At 54.1% G+C, this 17724-nt stretch overlaps 1 protein-coding gene and 1 long non-coding RNA gene across 2 annotated transcripts in view; both read right to left on the bottom strand.

Annotated features, from left to right (window-relative positions):
* Nucleotides 1-13815, bottom strand: part of Muc2 (mucin 2, oligomeric mucus/gel-forming) — a 37102-nt gene extending 23287 nt beyond the window's left edge. Inside the window, exons 1-28 of the mRNA XM_050137533.1 lie at nt 13519-13815; nt 12503-12764; nt 11310-11424; nt 10828-10918; nt 10629-10738; nt 10276-10486; nt 9961-10086; nt 9621-9738; nt 9401-9539; nt 9096-9206; nt 8937-9006; nt 8595-8732; nt 8329-8493; nt 7447-7541; nt 7078-7204; nt 6473-6728; nt 6190-6242; nt 5974-6074; nt 5464-5618; nt 5063-5201; nt 4327-4434; nt 4066-4245; nt 3708-3947; nt 2837-2993; nt 2503-2634; nt 1940-2087; nt 1373-1416; nt 701-931 (exon numbers count right to left, since the gene is read on the bottom strand). Of these exons, the coding sequence (XP_049993490.1) occupies nt 701-931; nt 1373-1416; nt 1940-2087; nt 2503-2634; nt 2837-2993; nt 3708-3947; nt 4066-4245; nt 4327-4434; nt 5063-5201; nt 5464-5618; nt 5974-6074; nt 6190-6242; nt 6473-6728; nt 7078-7204; nt 7447-7541; nt 8329-8493; nt 8595-8732; nt 8937-9006; nt 9096-9206; nt 9401-9539; nt 9621-9738; nt 9961-10086; nt 10276-10486; nt 10629-10738; nt 10828-10918; nt 11310-11424; nt 12503-12764; nt 13519-13594 (3898 nt within the window). The 5' untranslated portion in view covers nt 13595-13815. The remainder of the gene's footprint in view (nt 1-700; nt 932-1372; nt 1417-1939; nt 2088-2502; nt 2635-2836; nt 2994-3707; nt 3948-4065; nt 4246-4326; nt 4435-5062; nt 5202-5463; nt 5619-5973; nt 6075-6189; nt 6243-6472; nt 6729-7077; nt 7205-7446; nt 7542-8328; nt 8494-8594; nt 8733-8936; nt 9007-9095; nt 9207-9400; nt 9540-9620; nt 9739-9960; nt 10087-10275; nt 10487-10628; nt 10739-10827; nt 10919-11309; nt 11425-12502; nt 12765-13518) is intronic.
* A 2544-nt stretch (nt 13816-16359) lies between these two features.
* Nucleotides 16360-17724, bottom strand: part of LOC126498135 (uncharacterized) — a 2146-nt gene continuing 781 nt past the window's right edge. The window contains exons 2-3 of the long non-coding RNA XR_007590784.1: nt 16828-16955; nt 16360-16470 (exon numbers count right to left, since the gene is read on the bottom strand). This is a non-coding gene — a long non-coding RNA (uncharacterized lncRNA). The remainder of the gene's footprint in view (nt 16471-16827; nt 16956-17724) is intronic.

Here is a 17724-nt window from a genome sequence, read left to right as displayed (position 1 = left end):
ATAGGCCTCAAACTCATGGCAATCATCCTGCTTCTGCCTCCCAAGTGCTGGCTATAAGTGTGCCCAGCCTGCATTGTATGTATGTGTACATTTGTGTGTGTGCATGTTTGTGTGCGTGTGTGTGTGTGTTTACAAATGTGCGTGAACATGTGTATGTGAGTGTAGAGCCCAGAGGACAATCCCCAGTGTCATCCTCAAGAATGTAATCTCCTTCCTTTCAGACAAGGTCGCCCATTGGCCTGGAACTTGACAATATAGTTGTCTTGGCTTGCCAGTGAGCCCTAAGAATTCTGTTGTCTCCGTGACCCCAACAGTGCGATTACAAATGTGCACCCACTTGCCTGGCATTTTTACATGCACTCCAGGGATCAAACCCATGTCCTCGTGCTTGGGAAGCAAGTGCTTTGCCAACTGAGCCCAAGCCCAGTCGAGGCCCTCAAATTTACAGGTGTTCTTCCCTGTGTCTGTCATACCCCTGACAGCTTACCCATAATAGAAATGGTTTGAACTGGAACAAATGCAGAGGAATGTAAGGATATCCTCTAGCATCCCCTGAGTTCAGAAAAATGTCGATACCACCTAAATTCGCAGTTGATTTGCTGAATGGAGGCTGCATACACAGATTTGGCTCTGGACCCCAGAAGATAAAGAATCCATGCCGGATTCTCAAGAGAATAAAAGCCCCCAGAATAAGCCTCACCTTCAGGAGTTATCGTGACTGTGGGGGTGGCAGTGGAGGTAGTGGAAGTGGCAGTTGTTGTAGTGGTGATGGAGATGGTAATAGGGGTAGAGATTGTGGTGAAGCTTGTCAAGGTGGTTGGGGGTGCCAGGGAGGATCCACATATATTGAAGTGTGGTTTTATTGTTCCATTGGAGTCGCAGATCTCCCAGTAGCAGAAGACATCATGCTGGGTCTCGTTAACAACCTTTCCTGTACAGAGGGTACGGGGTCATCAGTTTAACAAGAAAGACAGCCTTTCAAGGCTTCCCCAATTTATCCCATGTGATGGATAAATCCTCCATTCCAGCAGGACTGCATCCCCAGAACCTCTTACTTTGAAGAAGGAGCCTCACTGGAACCCAGAGGCAATGAGCCCAGCACCCAGATGAGAGGTGCACTAGAAATTCCCCATAGGGTACCACTCCCATTAGAGAAAGGAAACAAAGATGTGAAGGGGGAGCTTCAGGCTTGCTGCACAGCTCAGCACGTTGAAGCTGGAAAGGACGTGGGCAACCAAGAAAGAGAACCCAGGAGGAAACCAAACCCTACCCAAGCCCAGGTCCCATGGGTATAAGAACAGCACAGTCATAGGCTTCCTGGGTTGGGACCACTAACCCTCTACCTCCAGGATCCCAGCAGAGGGCAACTTACCTACATCTAGACTGCAGTTGACTTTTGAAGTGTTGTTGCACATACTGCAAAGCAAGTATAGACGCTACAGGTCTTCCCCATACCCTTCTGCCCACAGACACCACATGCCCATCTCCCTGTGTGCTGGCCCAAAGCTCCAGAGTACTGCCCCAACCACAAGCCACAAAGGAACCCCACCCATAGGGCTCTAAATGTAACCAGTCAGATGAGGTGAAACAAGCTAAGAAAAAGCTGGCCCAAGAGAATGGGGTGAGATCAAAAGACCTGCATACTCCTAAGGACAGGAACTAGCACCTCTGTACCCTAGCTCCTTTGACCATATGTGTACAAGTGTGACTGGGTGTGCAACTGTATGTGGTTGTGTCCATGTATGTATGCACATTGAATGGGCTGTGAATGAGTGTGTGTGTGGCTATGAGCCATGTATGTGTGCTTGCATACACCTGACCGGCGTGACCGTATTTCCATGTGTCTGAACATGGGGTGTGTGTGTGTGTGTGTGTGTGTGTGTGTGTATACATGTGTGTGCCAACCTTTCCCAGGCCCTATGCAATGTAGGCTCAGTACCAAGACTCGCAGATATCCTTAGTGGGAATTGGTGAATTGGGTGGATAGTGAATGCCATCAACATAGCAGCCACACTTGTCCTCAGTGACACAGCTCATATTGTCCTCATCATATATTGGCTTGTCCTCAGGGCACCGAGGGTAGCAACCTAGTGGGGGTATAGGAAATGGGGCTTAGACCACCGTGGATGGTGCCCCTGGTCCAAACCTTCCTCATCAACCCCACCCCATCTGGCGTTTTGCTTAGAGATGTTCATGTATGAAGACCAAGAGTCAGAAGACAGGGTTTGTGTCTCCCCTGACACTAGGGTATTCTGCTCCACACACACCCATGAGGTAGTGTGCTCCTCCGCCACCTCTTCAGGAGTCGGGGCCTTAGCTGGCTTCCATGGCTCCAGTTCAGTGAACAGACTGTAGTGAAATGAACCTTAGTACCTGAGCCAAGCCTCTTAGCCCGTGGGCACCTCTCAAACAACCCTGAGTGTCTCCAGCTAATGGCAGCCCCCAGCCTGACAGAGGCCTACCCCTTGGTGGCCACCTCGCTGAAGGGCCCTGTCTGCTCACCCTCCAGGTAGTACACAGAGATGTTGGAGTGGATGCCGTTGATGGTCCTGCAGGTCTCAAAGCTGCGGTTCCCACACGGTTCATAGTGCCATGTACACTCATTTGGGAGGTTGTAGTAATCACAGAATACAGCTAGAGGGAGAGAGGACGGAACATGGTCCGGCTTGGGAGCACACAAGTGGGTACCCAAGTGAGCCTGCATCAGGGGACGTGAATGCCAGAGCATCCTACCAACACAAGTCTCACTATGCCCCCAGAAAGGATGTCTGGGGACAAGGATGAGGTGGGTGACATTCAGTCATCACTTGAATGGGGAAGGAAGCTGGATACTCACGGCATAGGTCCGGCCTCCTCCAGAACACGCAGGCCTCTGCCTTGGTGCATTCTTGAGCATAGGAGGCCACAGCGGAGCAGAAACACTCACAGTCACCACCCGTGTCGCAGGAGCAGGAGTCGTGCACACAGGCCTCATAGAAGACCGTGGGATCCACCTAGGAGGGAGACATCCATGTGTGTTAGGCCCGCACTACCCTTAGAGAGCCTGGACCACAGGACACTGAAGCTGGCCCACAGCCCCAGAGTAGCTGATAGACAGGGACACACCCACATTCAGGCCATCCTGATTGACAGATCTGTCACCCATCCCCTGAGTGCCTTAAGATGATAATCCTAAAACTGTCTCTCCCCCTGCTATCTTCTAGGCTCAAACAAAATAAATCATTTCTCTCCCTCCCTGATGAGCATGCAGTCAGGGCGAGGAGGGCGGAGTCTGCCCAGGATCTCAGAGAGAAAGGTTGATCATCTAATTACTGACTCAAAGAACCAAGTGTACAGAATTGAAGAATACCCCATGGTGGTACAGCAACATGCCTCCAAGTATCCTTAGACTACTTGGAGAGGCCAGGAGCTCAAAAGACAAACAAAGCAAGACTAATAGGCCACACCCTTCTCGTGGACACAGTCAAGCTCATTAATCTCTTTCAGTGGCCCCAACCATGGCCCTGATCACAACCACAATATGCCTCTAGTGGGGCTCTGCCTACAGAGCCCTTTGCCCATGGTCACAATCCACCCACACCTGTGCCCCTGCCCACACTCGTGACCCTCCCATGCCTGCAGCAGTGCCTACCTTGCTGTGGCCCTGCCCATGCCTTCAGCTCCGCCTACCTTGCTGTGGCCCTGCCCATGCCTTCAGCTCCGCCTACCTTGCTGTGGCACCCTTTGAATACATCACTTTTGATAATGCTGCACTGCTTCTCTGCCCAGGAGCGACGGTGTGGATTTAGGGCACAGGGGTCTGGGGTGTGGTTCACATCTGGGCACGTGGAAGCTTCCTTCCAGCTATTTCCAAAGTCCAGCTCACTGGTCACCACCATGTGGTCCCGAGTGGTGAAGTCATTCTTGGTCTGGTCATCAAAGTTCCCACACAGACCGCATACAGTGCCCTGTAGGTGGAAAGACAAGAGTCTCCAGCTTGAGCAGTTCTTGAAGTAGGTGAGAACAGCATCCATAGCATCTATGCTGGTGACAGCCCAGGACATGGCTAGCATCTTGGTGGCCCACCTTGTAAGAAGGAGCCAGTTTGATGAAGATGGTGGTCCTCTTGTCCCAGATAACGATAATACCAGGGCTGGCCTCCACTACCAGGTACAGGCCCACTTTCCGTGTGATGTAGGGCACATGGTGCCTATTTCCCAAGTGCCGTACCACACGATGTTTATCCATCAGCTTCAGCTCTGTCCCCTATCCAAAGAAAAGGATGGTCACTGACTGAGTCCAAGCCTTCCCACGGGATCCCCTGTCCCAGGAACCAGCAGCACTCACCCCTATAAATATCTTTATGGCCTTGGAGCAGGTAACGCCTGTGGTGCCACAGGGGACATTCTCGGTGATAATGCTGAAGGAGCCAGTAGAGTTCTGGCCACAGTAGTCCTGGGTCCCGACAAGACAGTGTTAGCCAAGAAAACCAGGACACAGATGCCTACCCTAGATGCTAAAGCCATCCCTCTGAGTAGAAAATGCTCTGCCTTTCCCCATCTGGGATTCAAGGCCCTAACTCAAACCCCATCCAGCCAGGTCTTTCGTTGTCGGGGGATGATGATGCCATACAAAGGGCAGAAGAGATAATAGCTGGGCCTGTCACACACACACACACAGAGAGAGAGAGAGAGAGAGAGAGAGAGAGAGAGAGAGAGAGAGAGAGAGCAGAAGAGATAATAGCTGGGCCTGTTACAGAGACAGAGAGACAGAGACAGAGAGAGAGAGCAGAAGAGATAATCCCTGAGCCTGTCCAGAGAAAGAGAGAGAGAGAGAGAGAGAGAGAGAGAGAGAGAGAGAGAGGAGAGAGGAAGGAGAAGAGATTAGGCTTTCTCAACACTCCCCATCCCCATACATCCCCATCTCATGGAGGAGAGAGGTTTACCACACCCTCTCTATTCATTGCTGGGAGCCCAAATCCTGGCAGCAAGAGTTCCAGGGTGAGGAACTAGCCCTTCCCACCCCAAGGACCTTCTTCCATATCTCAGGGCAGACCCCTTCCTGGAGAGGTTCACAATCGCACCTGGACAGCCACATAGGAGCAGTGTCCATCAAAGTCATAGTGCTTCCCATCGAAGGTGATGTAGTGGCCGCTCCCATAGATGGAGCAGGTGCTGTGGCATGCATAGCGGGTGCACTCCCAGCGTCCTTTCTGGCAAGTACTGCGGAGAAAGGTAGAGGAGCCTGAAGGGGCCTGAGGCCAAGACGCCCACATGCCCTCGGAGAGCAGCTTAGGTAAGGCCCTGGGCACCATGGCACCAGCTCCTGAGGCCGTCCATATAGGAAACCTGCAAGCACCTATACCGGCCTAAGAGTGACCTCTAGGGTGAGGGGTAGACCAAAGACTTGCTCTGTTAACAGAGCAAGTATCCCCCCAAAAAACCAGCCTTACCCCTCCAATGCAGGCTGACTGGGCCAACTCACCAGGTGTTGTTACAGTCCAGTTTGATCTGGGCCCCAGGTTTGTATAGGTCTTTGTTGTGGAAGCAAGGACACTCCTCCTCCTTCACACAGCCACCTTGGCCATCGTCCAGTTCCCCATCGGGACACACACATCCGCTGACACACTCTGTATGGTACTGGAATAAGAAGAAGAGCTGAGATGAGGGCCAACCCTTCCTTGAGGAATCGAGTGCCCACACAAGAAGATCTAACAGTGTCCTGGACCCCCAACTTCTCCTCCTCTCTCCTAAAACCCTTCCCTTATCCTGGTCAGAGAGACCAGGTAGGGTTGCTGTTCAAGGCCCCTAGGCTGACCTCTGCACTGCCTTAGGCCGCCCCTGCTCTTCCAGGGTCACAGGGAGTACCAATAGACCCAGGTGTTTGTGAGACTCAGGCCCCAGCCCAGTGAACTGGCAGCGTGGGAGTCTGTTTAGTCCACACAATGGACTCAGGCATCCAGAATGCCCCCAACCAGCCCTCCCTGGCACTCACATAGCCAGCCACCAGTGTCTGGCAGCTAGTGGGGCGGGGTTCCCGGGTGGCCAGAGCAGTCAAGTTGTTGCAATCCACAAGGATTTTGGGGTGCTTACAGGCTGTGGGGTTAAGAAGTCCGTCTTAGCTCAGATGAATTCAGGGTACCAGGTAAGTAGGGAGGGGAAACAAGACTCAGACTGGTAGCCATACATGAACAACTTCTGTAAAACTTACTGTGGCCAAGCAATTTGACCTGGGTGCATTGCAGCCTCCCGTTCCGGCAAATGCTATGAGAGAGAAGTGGAACAGGGTTCATGGGACTCAAGTCTGTCCCCTACACGGACATATGCCAGCCAGGCCACTTTCAGAATCTCACCTCTGGCACCCCTGCACCATTTGAGAGCCTCAGGCCCCACAGGTAGAACCTCCCCCACCCCCATTTTTCCCCTTGGGGCAGAGATTGAAGAGCGTCCCCTCCCTGACTCTATGGGCCCCTTGCAGAGTCCAGGATACTCACCAGCGCGCCCCTTGCCTCAGGATCACTTCTCCTGCCTCCAGGTAAAGTCCGTAGTGGTAGCAGGAGCACTTAGCCAAGGGCACACAGCGGCCTTTCTCATCCATGAAGGTATTGTCAGGGCAGCCACAGCCTTCCACAGGGGCAAATCCCTTGAGGCAGTGAGCGTCACCCTCTGAGAGGGAGCGGCAGGTCTGCTGGCAAGTGGTCAGGTTGTACAGGAAGATCTGTGAGCTGGGGCAAGCATGCACATCTTTGTCTGCAGGGGAAACCATGAGAGTGAGGCCAATGGCACTGGACTCCAACTACTATCCCTATTGGCTGTCCCTGAGCTTCTCCCTCCACCTGCAGACAGAGGCCAGCCACCCTGGGAACCCCTCCCAGGCTGCTGAACTCAGCTTCCACAGCTGTGGCCATCCCAAAATCCATCTCTGCAAAATTCTGCTCCCACGCTGCACACAGAGCCTAAAGGTCGGGCAAAAGCTAGGTGACAGCTACAAGGAGCTGCCCCTTTCCCTGGACTGACTGCTCAGGGGTCCTGGCCCCCAGCCTATGGAGTTCCATGTCTGGACCCCATCCTAGGGAGCAGCCAGCAGGGAAGCACTCACTGCAGACGCGCTCCCGCCAGCCCCACAGCATGACCCCCTTGGCAGCACAGGCGTGGGCATAGGAAGACAGAGCTGCGCACATGCAGTCCTCATTGTTCTGACAGTTGCACGTGTCGTATTTGCACCTCTGGGAGACAAACCAAAGTAACAGTGAGGTGAGGAAGCCAGGCACACGGTCCTGGAACCCTGAGCACTCCAGTGAACACTCATGTGCATGCACGCCAGCACTCAGACAGACAGACACACACACACACATACACACACGCACACAGCCACTCACAGGCTCAGCCAGGTGGCCCGAGCACACTTTGTTGGCTGTGGGGACACTGCCGGCAGCATTGAGTATGTAGGGTTGGGGGATGAGCTCACCTTGTAGTAGTCAGTGGGGTCCACAGTCAGGTGGCACCTGGCAAAAGGGGTCTCTGACTTCTTCAGTAGGGAACACCAGTGCTCAGCATAATTGGCTGGGGAGTAGATCAGAACCTCAGCACAACCAGGCTCCCCTCACATACTCTGAGCCTAAAAGTCTGATCACCCAGGATGGAGGTGACACAGTATCCTGTGTGACCAAAGTCAGATCCCTCCCTCCCTCCCATCGTAATTCCAGGCAGCTGTGAGCAAGATGAGACGGTTTTGTTTTTTTGGTCTTTTTTTTTTTTTTTTTTTTTTTTTTTTTTTGGTTTTTNTTACAAGGTACAATTTAAAGACAAAGAAAAGCAATTTTTTTTTGGTTTTTCGAGACAGGGTTTCTCTGTGGTTTTGGAGCCTGTCCTGGAACTAGCTCTTGTAGACCAGGCTGGTCTCGAACTCACAGAGATCCGCCTGCCTCTGCCTCCCAAGTGCTGGGATTAAAGGCGTGCGCCACCACCGCCCAGCCGATGAGACCATTTTGTATAACACCCACGTCCTCCCTTTCTCAACCCCGGGGGCTAGAAGTCTTCAGATATGATCGAGAAGTGGGTAGGAGGGCATATTGTCCTAGCATTAAGCCAGGCCTGGATGAGAGCCGCCACCAGCAGTTAGCCTGACCAGCCCGTCTACTTGGTCGCTTGGAAAGCTGCCACCATGGGGCCACTGTAAACTAGCCAAACAGCAGGTAGATGTGCTGGTCACCAGCAACATGGACTATGCAACCTCTACCCACCCTTCTGCCCACATACTAGGTCCCCCATCTGCTCTGAGGCGGTACTGGCCAGGACTCTGTGTCCTAGACAAGCCAGTGGACAGTGACCAACTTGCCCTGAGCCTTACCACTCTCAATGTTGAGGGAACAGGGGTCATCTAGCCAGTCTAACTTGTCATGGCAGCTTGACTGGGCCTTCCAGGTGTTGGCGAAGCCGGCACCCGTGGCCTCCACCAGCCCGCCAGACGTCATGAAGTCATCATATTCATTGCCGTTGAAGTTTCCACAGAGACCTAAAGATGCAGCACCGAATTAGGAAGAACTGGATGCGGGCGCGAGCAGTACAGGACCCTCATGGGGCTTTTTCAGGGGCAATACAAAAGGGACCACTCACCCTGCACCTGTCCCTTGGCAGACTGGTCCAGAGTCACAAAAAGCTGCATGATTGGGACCAGTTGAACCTGTAGCCGCAGCCCGAACGCCGTGTTCACAACAATGTGGTAGGAAGAGGGTTGAAAGATGGAGAAGCTTGCTGCAAAACAAGAACACGTTGAAAGATAGCAGGGCTCCTGGGTTCCACGTGACTGTTGAGTGGCATGCCCACCATCCCATTCCCCCACCACCAGCAGGGGCCCAAAGATAGAGCCTGCCGGAGGCCCAGGCCCCTAGGCTATCCCAGTCCCAGCTGGCTCTTTTGACTGGCAGCAGCTCAGGACCCCCTCCCTGAGCCACTCACCTGCCACATGGGGCAGGGTCACCTCCAGGTCATTGAGTAACACACTGCCACCTGATTTGAAGGCCACCACCTGCAAGAAATGCCACGGTTGCATAGAGCCGAGAGTGCTTGCATGTAGGACCCAGGCATGCTGGGAAGGGAGAGAGGAGGAGCGCTTACGTTCTTCTTGTTGTCAGTCAGTAGCAGGACAGTTTTCAGGCAGGTCTGCTTGTCTGTGGAGCCACAGGGGGCCAGCTCACCCAGGAGGGCATAGGAGTCATCCTGCTGGCCCTGTATGCAGAAGGATGCTGTGCTTACTGAGGATCCGAGCGCCTCCTGTGCCCTAGACCCCCCCACTTTTCATCCTGTTTCTAAGAGCAGCAGCACCCACCACCCCAGGGATGGCCTTCTCCAGAACCGGTCTCTCCTCCCTCCCCAGAGGACAGAGGGCCCCCAGCTCCATCCAGGTAGCCTGGCCTGCCTACCTTGGTCAAGACATAGTAGCAGTCCCCGTGAAAGGTAAACGTTTTTCCATCAAAGCTGGTGATGTGGGAGCCACCTTCTAGGGCACAGGTCTGAGAGCAATTCCGTTCTTGACACTCCCAGCGACCAGCCTTGCAGACACTGCCCAGAAGCAGGGCACAGAGTCAAGACTCAGTGACACCCCAGCCTGCCTGACCCCAGGCCCTATGCTCTGATACTTACCAGGTCTCACAGTTATTGGTAATATCCTGGCCTGGCCGATAGAGGTGCCCATGCAGCTTGCAGTGGCACTGGCTCACAGGGACGCAGCCCCTGCCCGTGATGTCATCGTACACAGTGCCTGTGGTAGCCAGAGATGTAAACTTACCGTGGAAGCCTCAGGAAGTGCCAGTTTCCCCAAAAGGAGAGGCTACCAGCCAGATCTCCACCCACAGACATCAGGACCCTGTTCTGTCGATGCAGAGGCTGGCCTCCCAGCCCTTAGGGTTCTTTGGAGGGTCCCACCCCTCCCTGCCTGCTCCCCGACCCAGTCTCTGGGACAAGAGTCTTCCAGAGCATGTACCTTCTGGGCAGAAGCAGCCATCCATGTAGTGTTCCTCACACAAACTGCTGACCTCCAGATGTGAGCAGGTGTCTATGCAGGGCGAGCTGCTCTCCAGGTATACCATGTTACCAGGGCATTTCTTGGCTAGAAGCAAAGTCAGCTCCATCAACCCACAGATATGGCACTAACACAGTGCCAAGGCCACTGGCAGACAGGGTCTGGGTGCTTGGCACAGACATGGCTCCCACCGGGGGCTCCTTAAACCCAGGGATACTCACACAGAGCACCATGTGAGAGGCCCCCCAAGCACCCCATGGGTCACCAGCTACTTACGGCAGAGTGAGGCAGTCCTCCAGTTCTCAGGTCGGCCGCCTGCGTGGGAGCACTGGCGGGAGAACTCGGCAAGGGTGCTGCACTCGCAGGCACCATCCTGAGGACACGCGCAACGGTCCTGCATGCAGGCGCGCACATACAACTCCACGGGCACCCGGGCCTGGCAGTCCTCGAAGGCTGTGGAGGTCAGCAGCCTCTCACACTCGGCTCGCTGAAGAGAAGGACACAAACGTGGACAGCTTCACACCCCTGTTCGTACCCCTCCTCCCCTCCCCTTAGAGCATAGGAAGCCCCCAACACAGGCCAGCAGGTACAGACTTCCTAAGAGCCTGAGTTTCCCAGCAGCGACTCACATGCTCAGAGCAAGACTCTGGCTCTTGCACCACCTCCGGGTCCTGGCACTCATCCTCAGGCGTGTTGATCTTCTGCATGTTCCCAAATTCAATGGCACTGTAGTGTATGCCTATGGATGCAGGTGGTTAGCTCCTTGGGAGCCGGGAGCCTGCAGCCTCACCCCTGTCTTCCTCTCAACAAGCCCAGTTTAGCACTCACCTTCTTTGAGGAACTCATAATAGGTCTGTATGCCATTGAAGTCCCCGCAGAGACCACAGGTGTGGTTCTGGAACCGGCTGTCTAGTTCTAGCTGTTGAAAAGGAAAGCAGGGCAGGTGAGCAGACCTCAGGGCCCAGCACAGCTTCCAGAGTCCCTAGGTCTAAGCAGCTTCTCCAACAGGGCAGGTCAGGAGGAGGGCAGGGATCAGCCACCAGGAAGGGTCCTTCAGGTTGGGGTACCAAAATGCAGCCTCTGAGAGACAGAGACCAGTCACTGCACCTATAGCACAGAGAGCCCCTCCCAGGCCAGACCAATGGAGACTCTGGTACCAATCACTGTCTCCAGTAGCCTGCTCCACCACATAGGATCCTACGCCAATTGTGAGGCATGGGTCCCCCAATCCTGCCCTGCTATGGAGCTACTAGGCCTCTGGCCAGAGAGAGGAGCCCCGCCACCTCAGAGCCCAGGATGCTGGTGCCCACCATGAGTGCATCTTCCCGGTTCCACATGAGGGAGAGACCAGCACGGGAGTAGACTTTGGTGTATGCATCGTTCTTCTCAATGAGGAGCCCGGAGCTGTAGTGTGGGGTGCTGACCCTGTGGGGACCACTATGGGGTTACTCACCATCCTACCATCCCAGAACCCACCCACTCGTCCTCCCGAGGGTTCTGCTGACCACATGGCGTTGAGGACATTATCTGGATGAAGACAACCCAGCCTGCCTCCTTACTTGGTCAGTGTGTTCTCATCTGGAGCACAAGCAGACCTAGCCAAGCTCCAGGAGGAGGCCAGAGCTGGGCAGAGGCCTCAGCAATGGCCAGAGAGCCCTTGTCCTGGGTGATTTCCTTGGGGCATGGTCAGGCCCTTCTGCCTATTTTCCTTCCCATACCCCTCTCAGAGTCCAGGACAGAGGCCCTTCTCAGGAGCCCCAAAGGCAGTGGGTCTGGGATATGTTGGGGACTGAGCCCCCAACCCTCTCAGGCCCTTGGTTCAGAGGTATTTTTCTCACAAAATCTGGCAGGATAGAACTCTCAACCCCTTCCCAGACCTTTACCCAGAGTTGTTCTTATTCCAGGACCCCATTCCCCTGCTGAGCTGGCCTGGAACTGCCACGCCTCAACCCCTGAGCCTCTATCCCTAGGGACCTCTGCTATACAACCCACACATGACAACATGGTCCAGCAGACCAGGCAAAGTAAGGGAACACTGGCAGAGCCCCCGTGCAAGACACAGAAAGGCTCAGAGTGGGAAAAGAGCAAATCCCCAGGGAGGTGAACCTGCAAGACAGGAATGCATTTAAGAGGACCTCATTGTTACTGAGACAAAGCCAGGGAACAATAGGGCTGGTAGAGCAGCCTTTCCCTTCTGGGCTTCTGCAACTTTAGCCTGGGGAGCAGGCTTCCTTCCGCACAGCCCCCCAGGGGAAGCCTGCAAGGGACTCACAGGTTACCTAAGACCCCCCAGTCTACAGAGGGGACTCATCAGTGTTTGGTGAGTGAATTCACAGCCTAGCTCAAACCTCAAAGCATCCCTATTAGCCATGTGCCAGAACAGAAGAGGGTATCCTGGAGACTGGCTCGTTTATACAAAACGTTCAGGGGAGAACTTGCTCTGAGGAGCCAGAAGCATCCCCTGGCTTCTGGGACATGGGAGACAGATACTAATCCCACTCACATGGCCCCGTTCACCACTGCCAGCTTGTGGGTGAGGTAGATGGTGTCATCCTTAATGGTAATGATGACGGACTCTATCTGGGGGTGACCCCCAGCCTGGCCCGAGCCCCGCTTCAGATGGACAGCAAATTCCTTGTAGGAGTCTCGGCAATCAGAGGCAAAGTTGTAATCACAGAGGCCAGGGAATCGGAAGACATCGCCATCAAAGGTTTTGTAGTGGAAGTTGCCCCAGGTGCTGCAGACATGGTTTCGGGATATGATTTCTGGGAGAACCATGAAGACACAAGGTGAGACACCCAGGTCTGAGGAGGACTTCCCTGAGCCCATTCTCCAAGTTAACCCCGGAGGTTCCCCCCAGGGGTACCCATCTGGGGCTCCAGATCAGGGTTTCTGGATAAGATGGTACCCCTACATAAGCAGTCTCTGCTAACTATTGGTCAGCCTTCTGCAGGACTCCAAGACAAGGTACTACCTAGTGTGGCGCGCAAGCAGGGAGTGAACGCAAAGGGGCCTTTGGGCAATGTGGTCACTCCGCACACCTACTGCCCAGTCCCCTCCTCTGATGCTCTACTGAGCCCCGCTCCATCTACCCCTCACCCAGCAAGAGATTGGGCTTGGTTCCTCAGTCTTCAGGGGTCCCCACTGGGACATCCCCCACCCACAGCTTTGTCCTGATGGGACAGAAGTTTTCCATGTGGACACTCAGCCCATTCTCCAGAGGCACTGTCTTGCCAAAGGTCCCTTATATCTGGAACTGTCCTAAACTTGGCTTCTCCTAGACATCCAAAGCTTCCCCACTCCTACGGACAATGGGCACTTGGGGAATCCAGCTTCTCATCCTCTTGGTGTAGGACCCTCAGCCTTCGAGAGACCTAAGACCCCAGTCCAACTGGAGTGGCTCTGACTGGGAACCCCCTCTTATTCCAGGCACCCCTTACTAACTGCTTTGGGCTTCCCAGCCTCCCCACCCTCAGGGTGCTCTGCCCACTCCCTTGCCCAGATCATGCAGCCCCTTACCTTTCTGGAGCTCCGAGCCCCTGGCTAAGGCCAGGACTAGGCACACAGCCACCAGGCGAGCTAGTGGCAGCCCCATGGAGGCTCAGGAGGGTGGCACAGGAGAGCATCCCAGGGCAGGGGTCCAGGACTTATATGCCTAGCAGGCATCTGAGGGCGGGAGGACAAGGGAGGTGCAAAGGGTGGGTGGGGCATTTGCCGAGTTATCAGGAAAACAGCTGTGGGGGCTCCATGGGTCCCAGTGAGGAAATATTGATTCAGGTTATCTGAGTTTATCTTTATATGACTCCCTGGGTAAACTTGGCCTTCCTCAGGATGTCGCAGCCTCAATTATCCCAATGCCAGCACACACCCCAGGTGAACTCCATCCCTTTAAGTTACAAGCCAGGCCAATCTCAGGTTTGGAGAGGCGGGAGGTCCCTGCTGGCATTACATCCCATGAGCTCTGCCATCCCCCTCTAAGTGCCCCCCAGGTCTGGCCCAGCAACCTCCAACACAGCCCAGGTAGAATAAGGAGCTTCCAGGTGTCTGCCAATGTCTCCATTCTATTTCTCCAGGAGCCCTATGGGCTGAGACACCAGGACTGCTGAGGCACCTCAGTTCGTGTCCCCTGGGGGAGACAAGTGTGGCAGGAATCAAGACTCCGGAGGGGGTTGTCTGACTCCAGTCTGTGATCCAACCCCACAAGGCAAGGAGGAGCAGTGGGGGCCCTGGGGGGGGGGGGGCACCTGTCTCCGTGGAGCCTGCTGCACTCTTCAGAGCCCAGCTAAGTCGGCTCTCTAATCCCCTTGTTTTCCCAGGCGCTGCCAGTCTCTGGAATTAAATGTAATTAGAACTTGGGCAGCCCTCAGCCCAGGCAACAACTCTTATTGGAATCATGTCCCCTGGTGCAAGAGGAAGTAGCCTGAAGTGGCCACTTTGTGAGAATGGGGTCTGAGCAGAGAGGTTAGCCACCCCCTACCCCAGCAGGTCCTGTCGCTGCGGTCTCCTGAGGCTAACACTTCTCCTAAGGACATGGGGGTTGGGGAAGCCCAGGAAGCCTGTCTTGTTTCCCAGTCACAGCTGTTACTCCAAGAATGTGATCCTGCCTCCAAAGGAGCAGTGACCCTGCTGATCCTCAGTCCCCTGAGCTTAACCCAAAGCTGCAGCTGCCTCTCCAATGTCTGGCGATGCCTCCGGAAATCAGGATGCAGCCAACATGAGCCTATGGGAGACACCGGTTCCCAAGGTTCACACCAAGCTGGAGAGGCACAGGCAGCCACCCATGCTGTAGCTGGAGCATAAACTGAGACCTAGGAAAGCCCCTCCTCCATATTTTCCTCTTCCTGAAAACAAGGATAGGTCCTGACTTTGGCTAGAATACACGCAGTGAATTTGGTCACAAGGTACCCCTGGCTCCAGTTCAGTCACAAAGTTCCAGAGGTGAGGGAGGGAGGAAAAGGTATCAGTGGTCACAGATCCCCTAAATGACGATGGCATCTACTTTCCTAGGCTACTGCACAGAAGCCACATCCCGGGCTAGAGAAACTGCTAGCAACAGCACCTGTTCTACAACACCACCCACTTAGGCCGCTGGGACCTCCACGGCATCCCAGCTGGAGTCTGAAAAGGGTCCCTCTACAGAGACATCAAAGATAGCGACCACCAGCCAGAGCACCGGTGGAAGCCACTCTCCCCATCTCGCTGTGCCCATCGCTCTAGCTCTGTTCCGTCCTCCCCACTATAGCTCAGGCACGTGGGAGAACCTGAGTATAGCCTAAGCCCAAGAAATAGGGATTATGGAACTAGAGCCAGCTGGGCCAAGGAATCCATTGTTTGACTTCCCTATGTGGGCCCCTCAGGCTGGCACCATGCCCTGGGGAAACCCAAGGATGGACCAGGCCCCAAGAACTTGTGCTTTTCCATGCCATGCTCTCTCTGCTATGGAGGGAGTCAGAGGAATTGGGACCAGACGCATGATGCCCAGCACAGACATCTGGCTGCGCTCTGAGAATCTGGGCCCAAGTCCTCCCTGGATGGAGGAAGTAGGTCCTCCCTGGGTGGAGAAACTGGAATCATCCTGGGTAGAGAAAGGTCAACATCGTGTTCCCATTGGATGGAACAGCGGTGATGACCCCAAGCTGAGTGACCTGACGCTAACAGATCTCTCGGTCCAATGCAGAATCTCAAGTGATTTTTGTGAGCTTTGACAGCCCAGCGTATGGCTGGGCCCAGTGGTCAAGCCATAACCCTAGTAGTTTAGGGAACTGACGTAAGGGCAAATGGCAGTGAGGTTTCTGTCAAGTTCAAATGGCTTCATCACCTGCTTTTCAGCTACCAACTCTGGTAGTAAGGATTGTAGTGGCATTTCATTTGTATTTTAATAATGCTTGCCTGAAGATCAGAGAGTAAAACAGCCCCACTGGTCAGCCTTACAGACCAGGCAGTGGTAACACATACCTTTAATCCCAGTAGCCACACTAGTTGCCATAGAAACTGGGTGGTGCATGCCTTTAATCCTAGTGGTGCATGCCTTTAATCTCAGTTCTAGAGAAGATTATAAAACAGGAGGAGACAGCTCTCAGACACAGTCTCATTCTGAGATTCCTGGAGGCAAGATCGCCATTTCAGACTGAGATCAAGGTGGCTAATGGCTTGGCTGGTTTGCTGTTCGGATCTTCAGGTTGAACCTCAATCTCTCTCTCTTTCTCTCTGAGTTTTTATTAATCATGTTTCAGAGGATGAGGACCAGGACGGCCTACGTAGGGGGCCAAGGTTCTGCAACAAGACAAGCGTGAACTGGAAAGCGATGAGTGGCCACACAGAGGCCAACACACGTGGAGACAGATCCTGAGACCACACCGAGTGCTGAGGTCTTAATGGGCGCTGCCATGGGCCTTGAAGCTCACTTTCCCGCTCTTGGCCCCAGAGGCCCTTACCCCACCTCCTTGTAGCTTTTCCACAGGACATGAAAGACTGTGATGAAGGAGAGAAGACGTCAATACTTTGAGGAAGTTGCTGGGCAATGTCATTGTCTACAAGGATGTGGTGACCAAGGTGAGAATGACCGCCCCACCCAGTCACAGGTGGGCCCTGCTGGGCAGGCTGCCTTCCCAGTCCTTAAGTTAGAGGAAGTTGCTGGGCAGTGTCATTGTCTGTGACAAGGATGTGGTGTCGGAGGTGAGGATGACCACCCCACCCAGTCACAGGTGGGCCCTGCTGGGCAGGTCGCCTTCCCAGTCCTTTAGTTAAACCAGAACTGAAACCAACAATGGTCAGGGTCCCAGGCATCCTAGACCTTCTTCTGCCAGCCCCACACCCTGCAGTGTTTACCTGGACAAGACACTGTTCCTGGGAATTGCACCGAGTTTACAGCCTTGACTGCAGGGAGGAGGCAGCAAAGACGTCACAGCTCCTAACGTGAATGTTCTACTCTGTCCACACACTGACTCATCCGGAAGCTGGAGGGGAGGGGAGGAGGGACTGCAGGAGAAGAAGGGCGAGGGGGATGGGGGAAGGGAGAAGAGGGAGTCCACCCCCAAATGGGGACCATCCAAGCCCTCACTCCTCTTCTCAGTGATCTCCTACGGTGGTTTCTGCTGTCTATCAGCCTGGCTGAGGCTCACTGTCCAGTGGTTTGGTCAGACATTAGCCTTGATGTTGCCTAGAAGGTTCAGATGTAGGTAGATGGTTCTCCCTGGAATGGGTGGTGAGATCTCGCAAAAAAAAAAAAAAAAAAAAAAGAGAGAGACTGCAGTCCGCAAGGCAGAGAGGAGTCTATCTGCAGATCTGCTTTGGGTCTCCCATTTGCCCACCTCCCTGCAGGTTTCAAACTTGCAGCCTGCTAGCTGGTTTTATGTGTCAAACTTGTCACAAGCTAAAGTCATCAGAGAAGAGGGATCCTCAGTTGAGGAACTGCTTCCATGAAATCCGGCTGTAAGGCATTTTCTCAATTGGGAGGCCCCGCCCATGGTGGGTGGTGTCATCCCTAGACTGCTGGCTCTGGGTTCTATAAGAAAGCAGGCTGAGGGGCTGGAGAGATGGCTCAGCGGTTAAGAGCATTGTCTGCTCTTCCAGAGGTCCTGAGTTCAATTCCCAGCAACCACATGGTGGCTCACAACCATCTGTAATGAGGTCTGGTGCCCTCTTCTGGCCTGCAGGCATACACACAGACAGAACATTGTATACATAATAAATAAATAAATATTTAAAAAAAAAAAAAAAAAGAAA

This window comes from Alexandromys fortis, unplaced genomic scaffold, assembly GCF_014885135.2.
Source record: "Alexandromys fortis isolate MF-2015 unplaced genomic scaffold, M_Fortis_MF-2015_v1.1 scaffold_3, whole genome shotgun sequence".
In the NCBI taxonomy this organism is placed as follows: Eukaryota; Metazoa; Chordata; class Mammalia; order Rodentia; family Cricetidae; genus Alexandromys; species Alexandromys fortis.
Note: the sequence above shows the minus strand (reverse complement) of the source record. Positions and strands in the feature narration are given on the sequence as shown.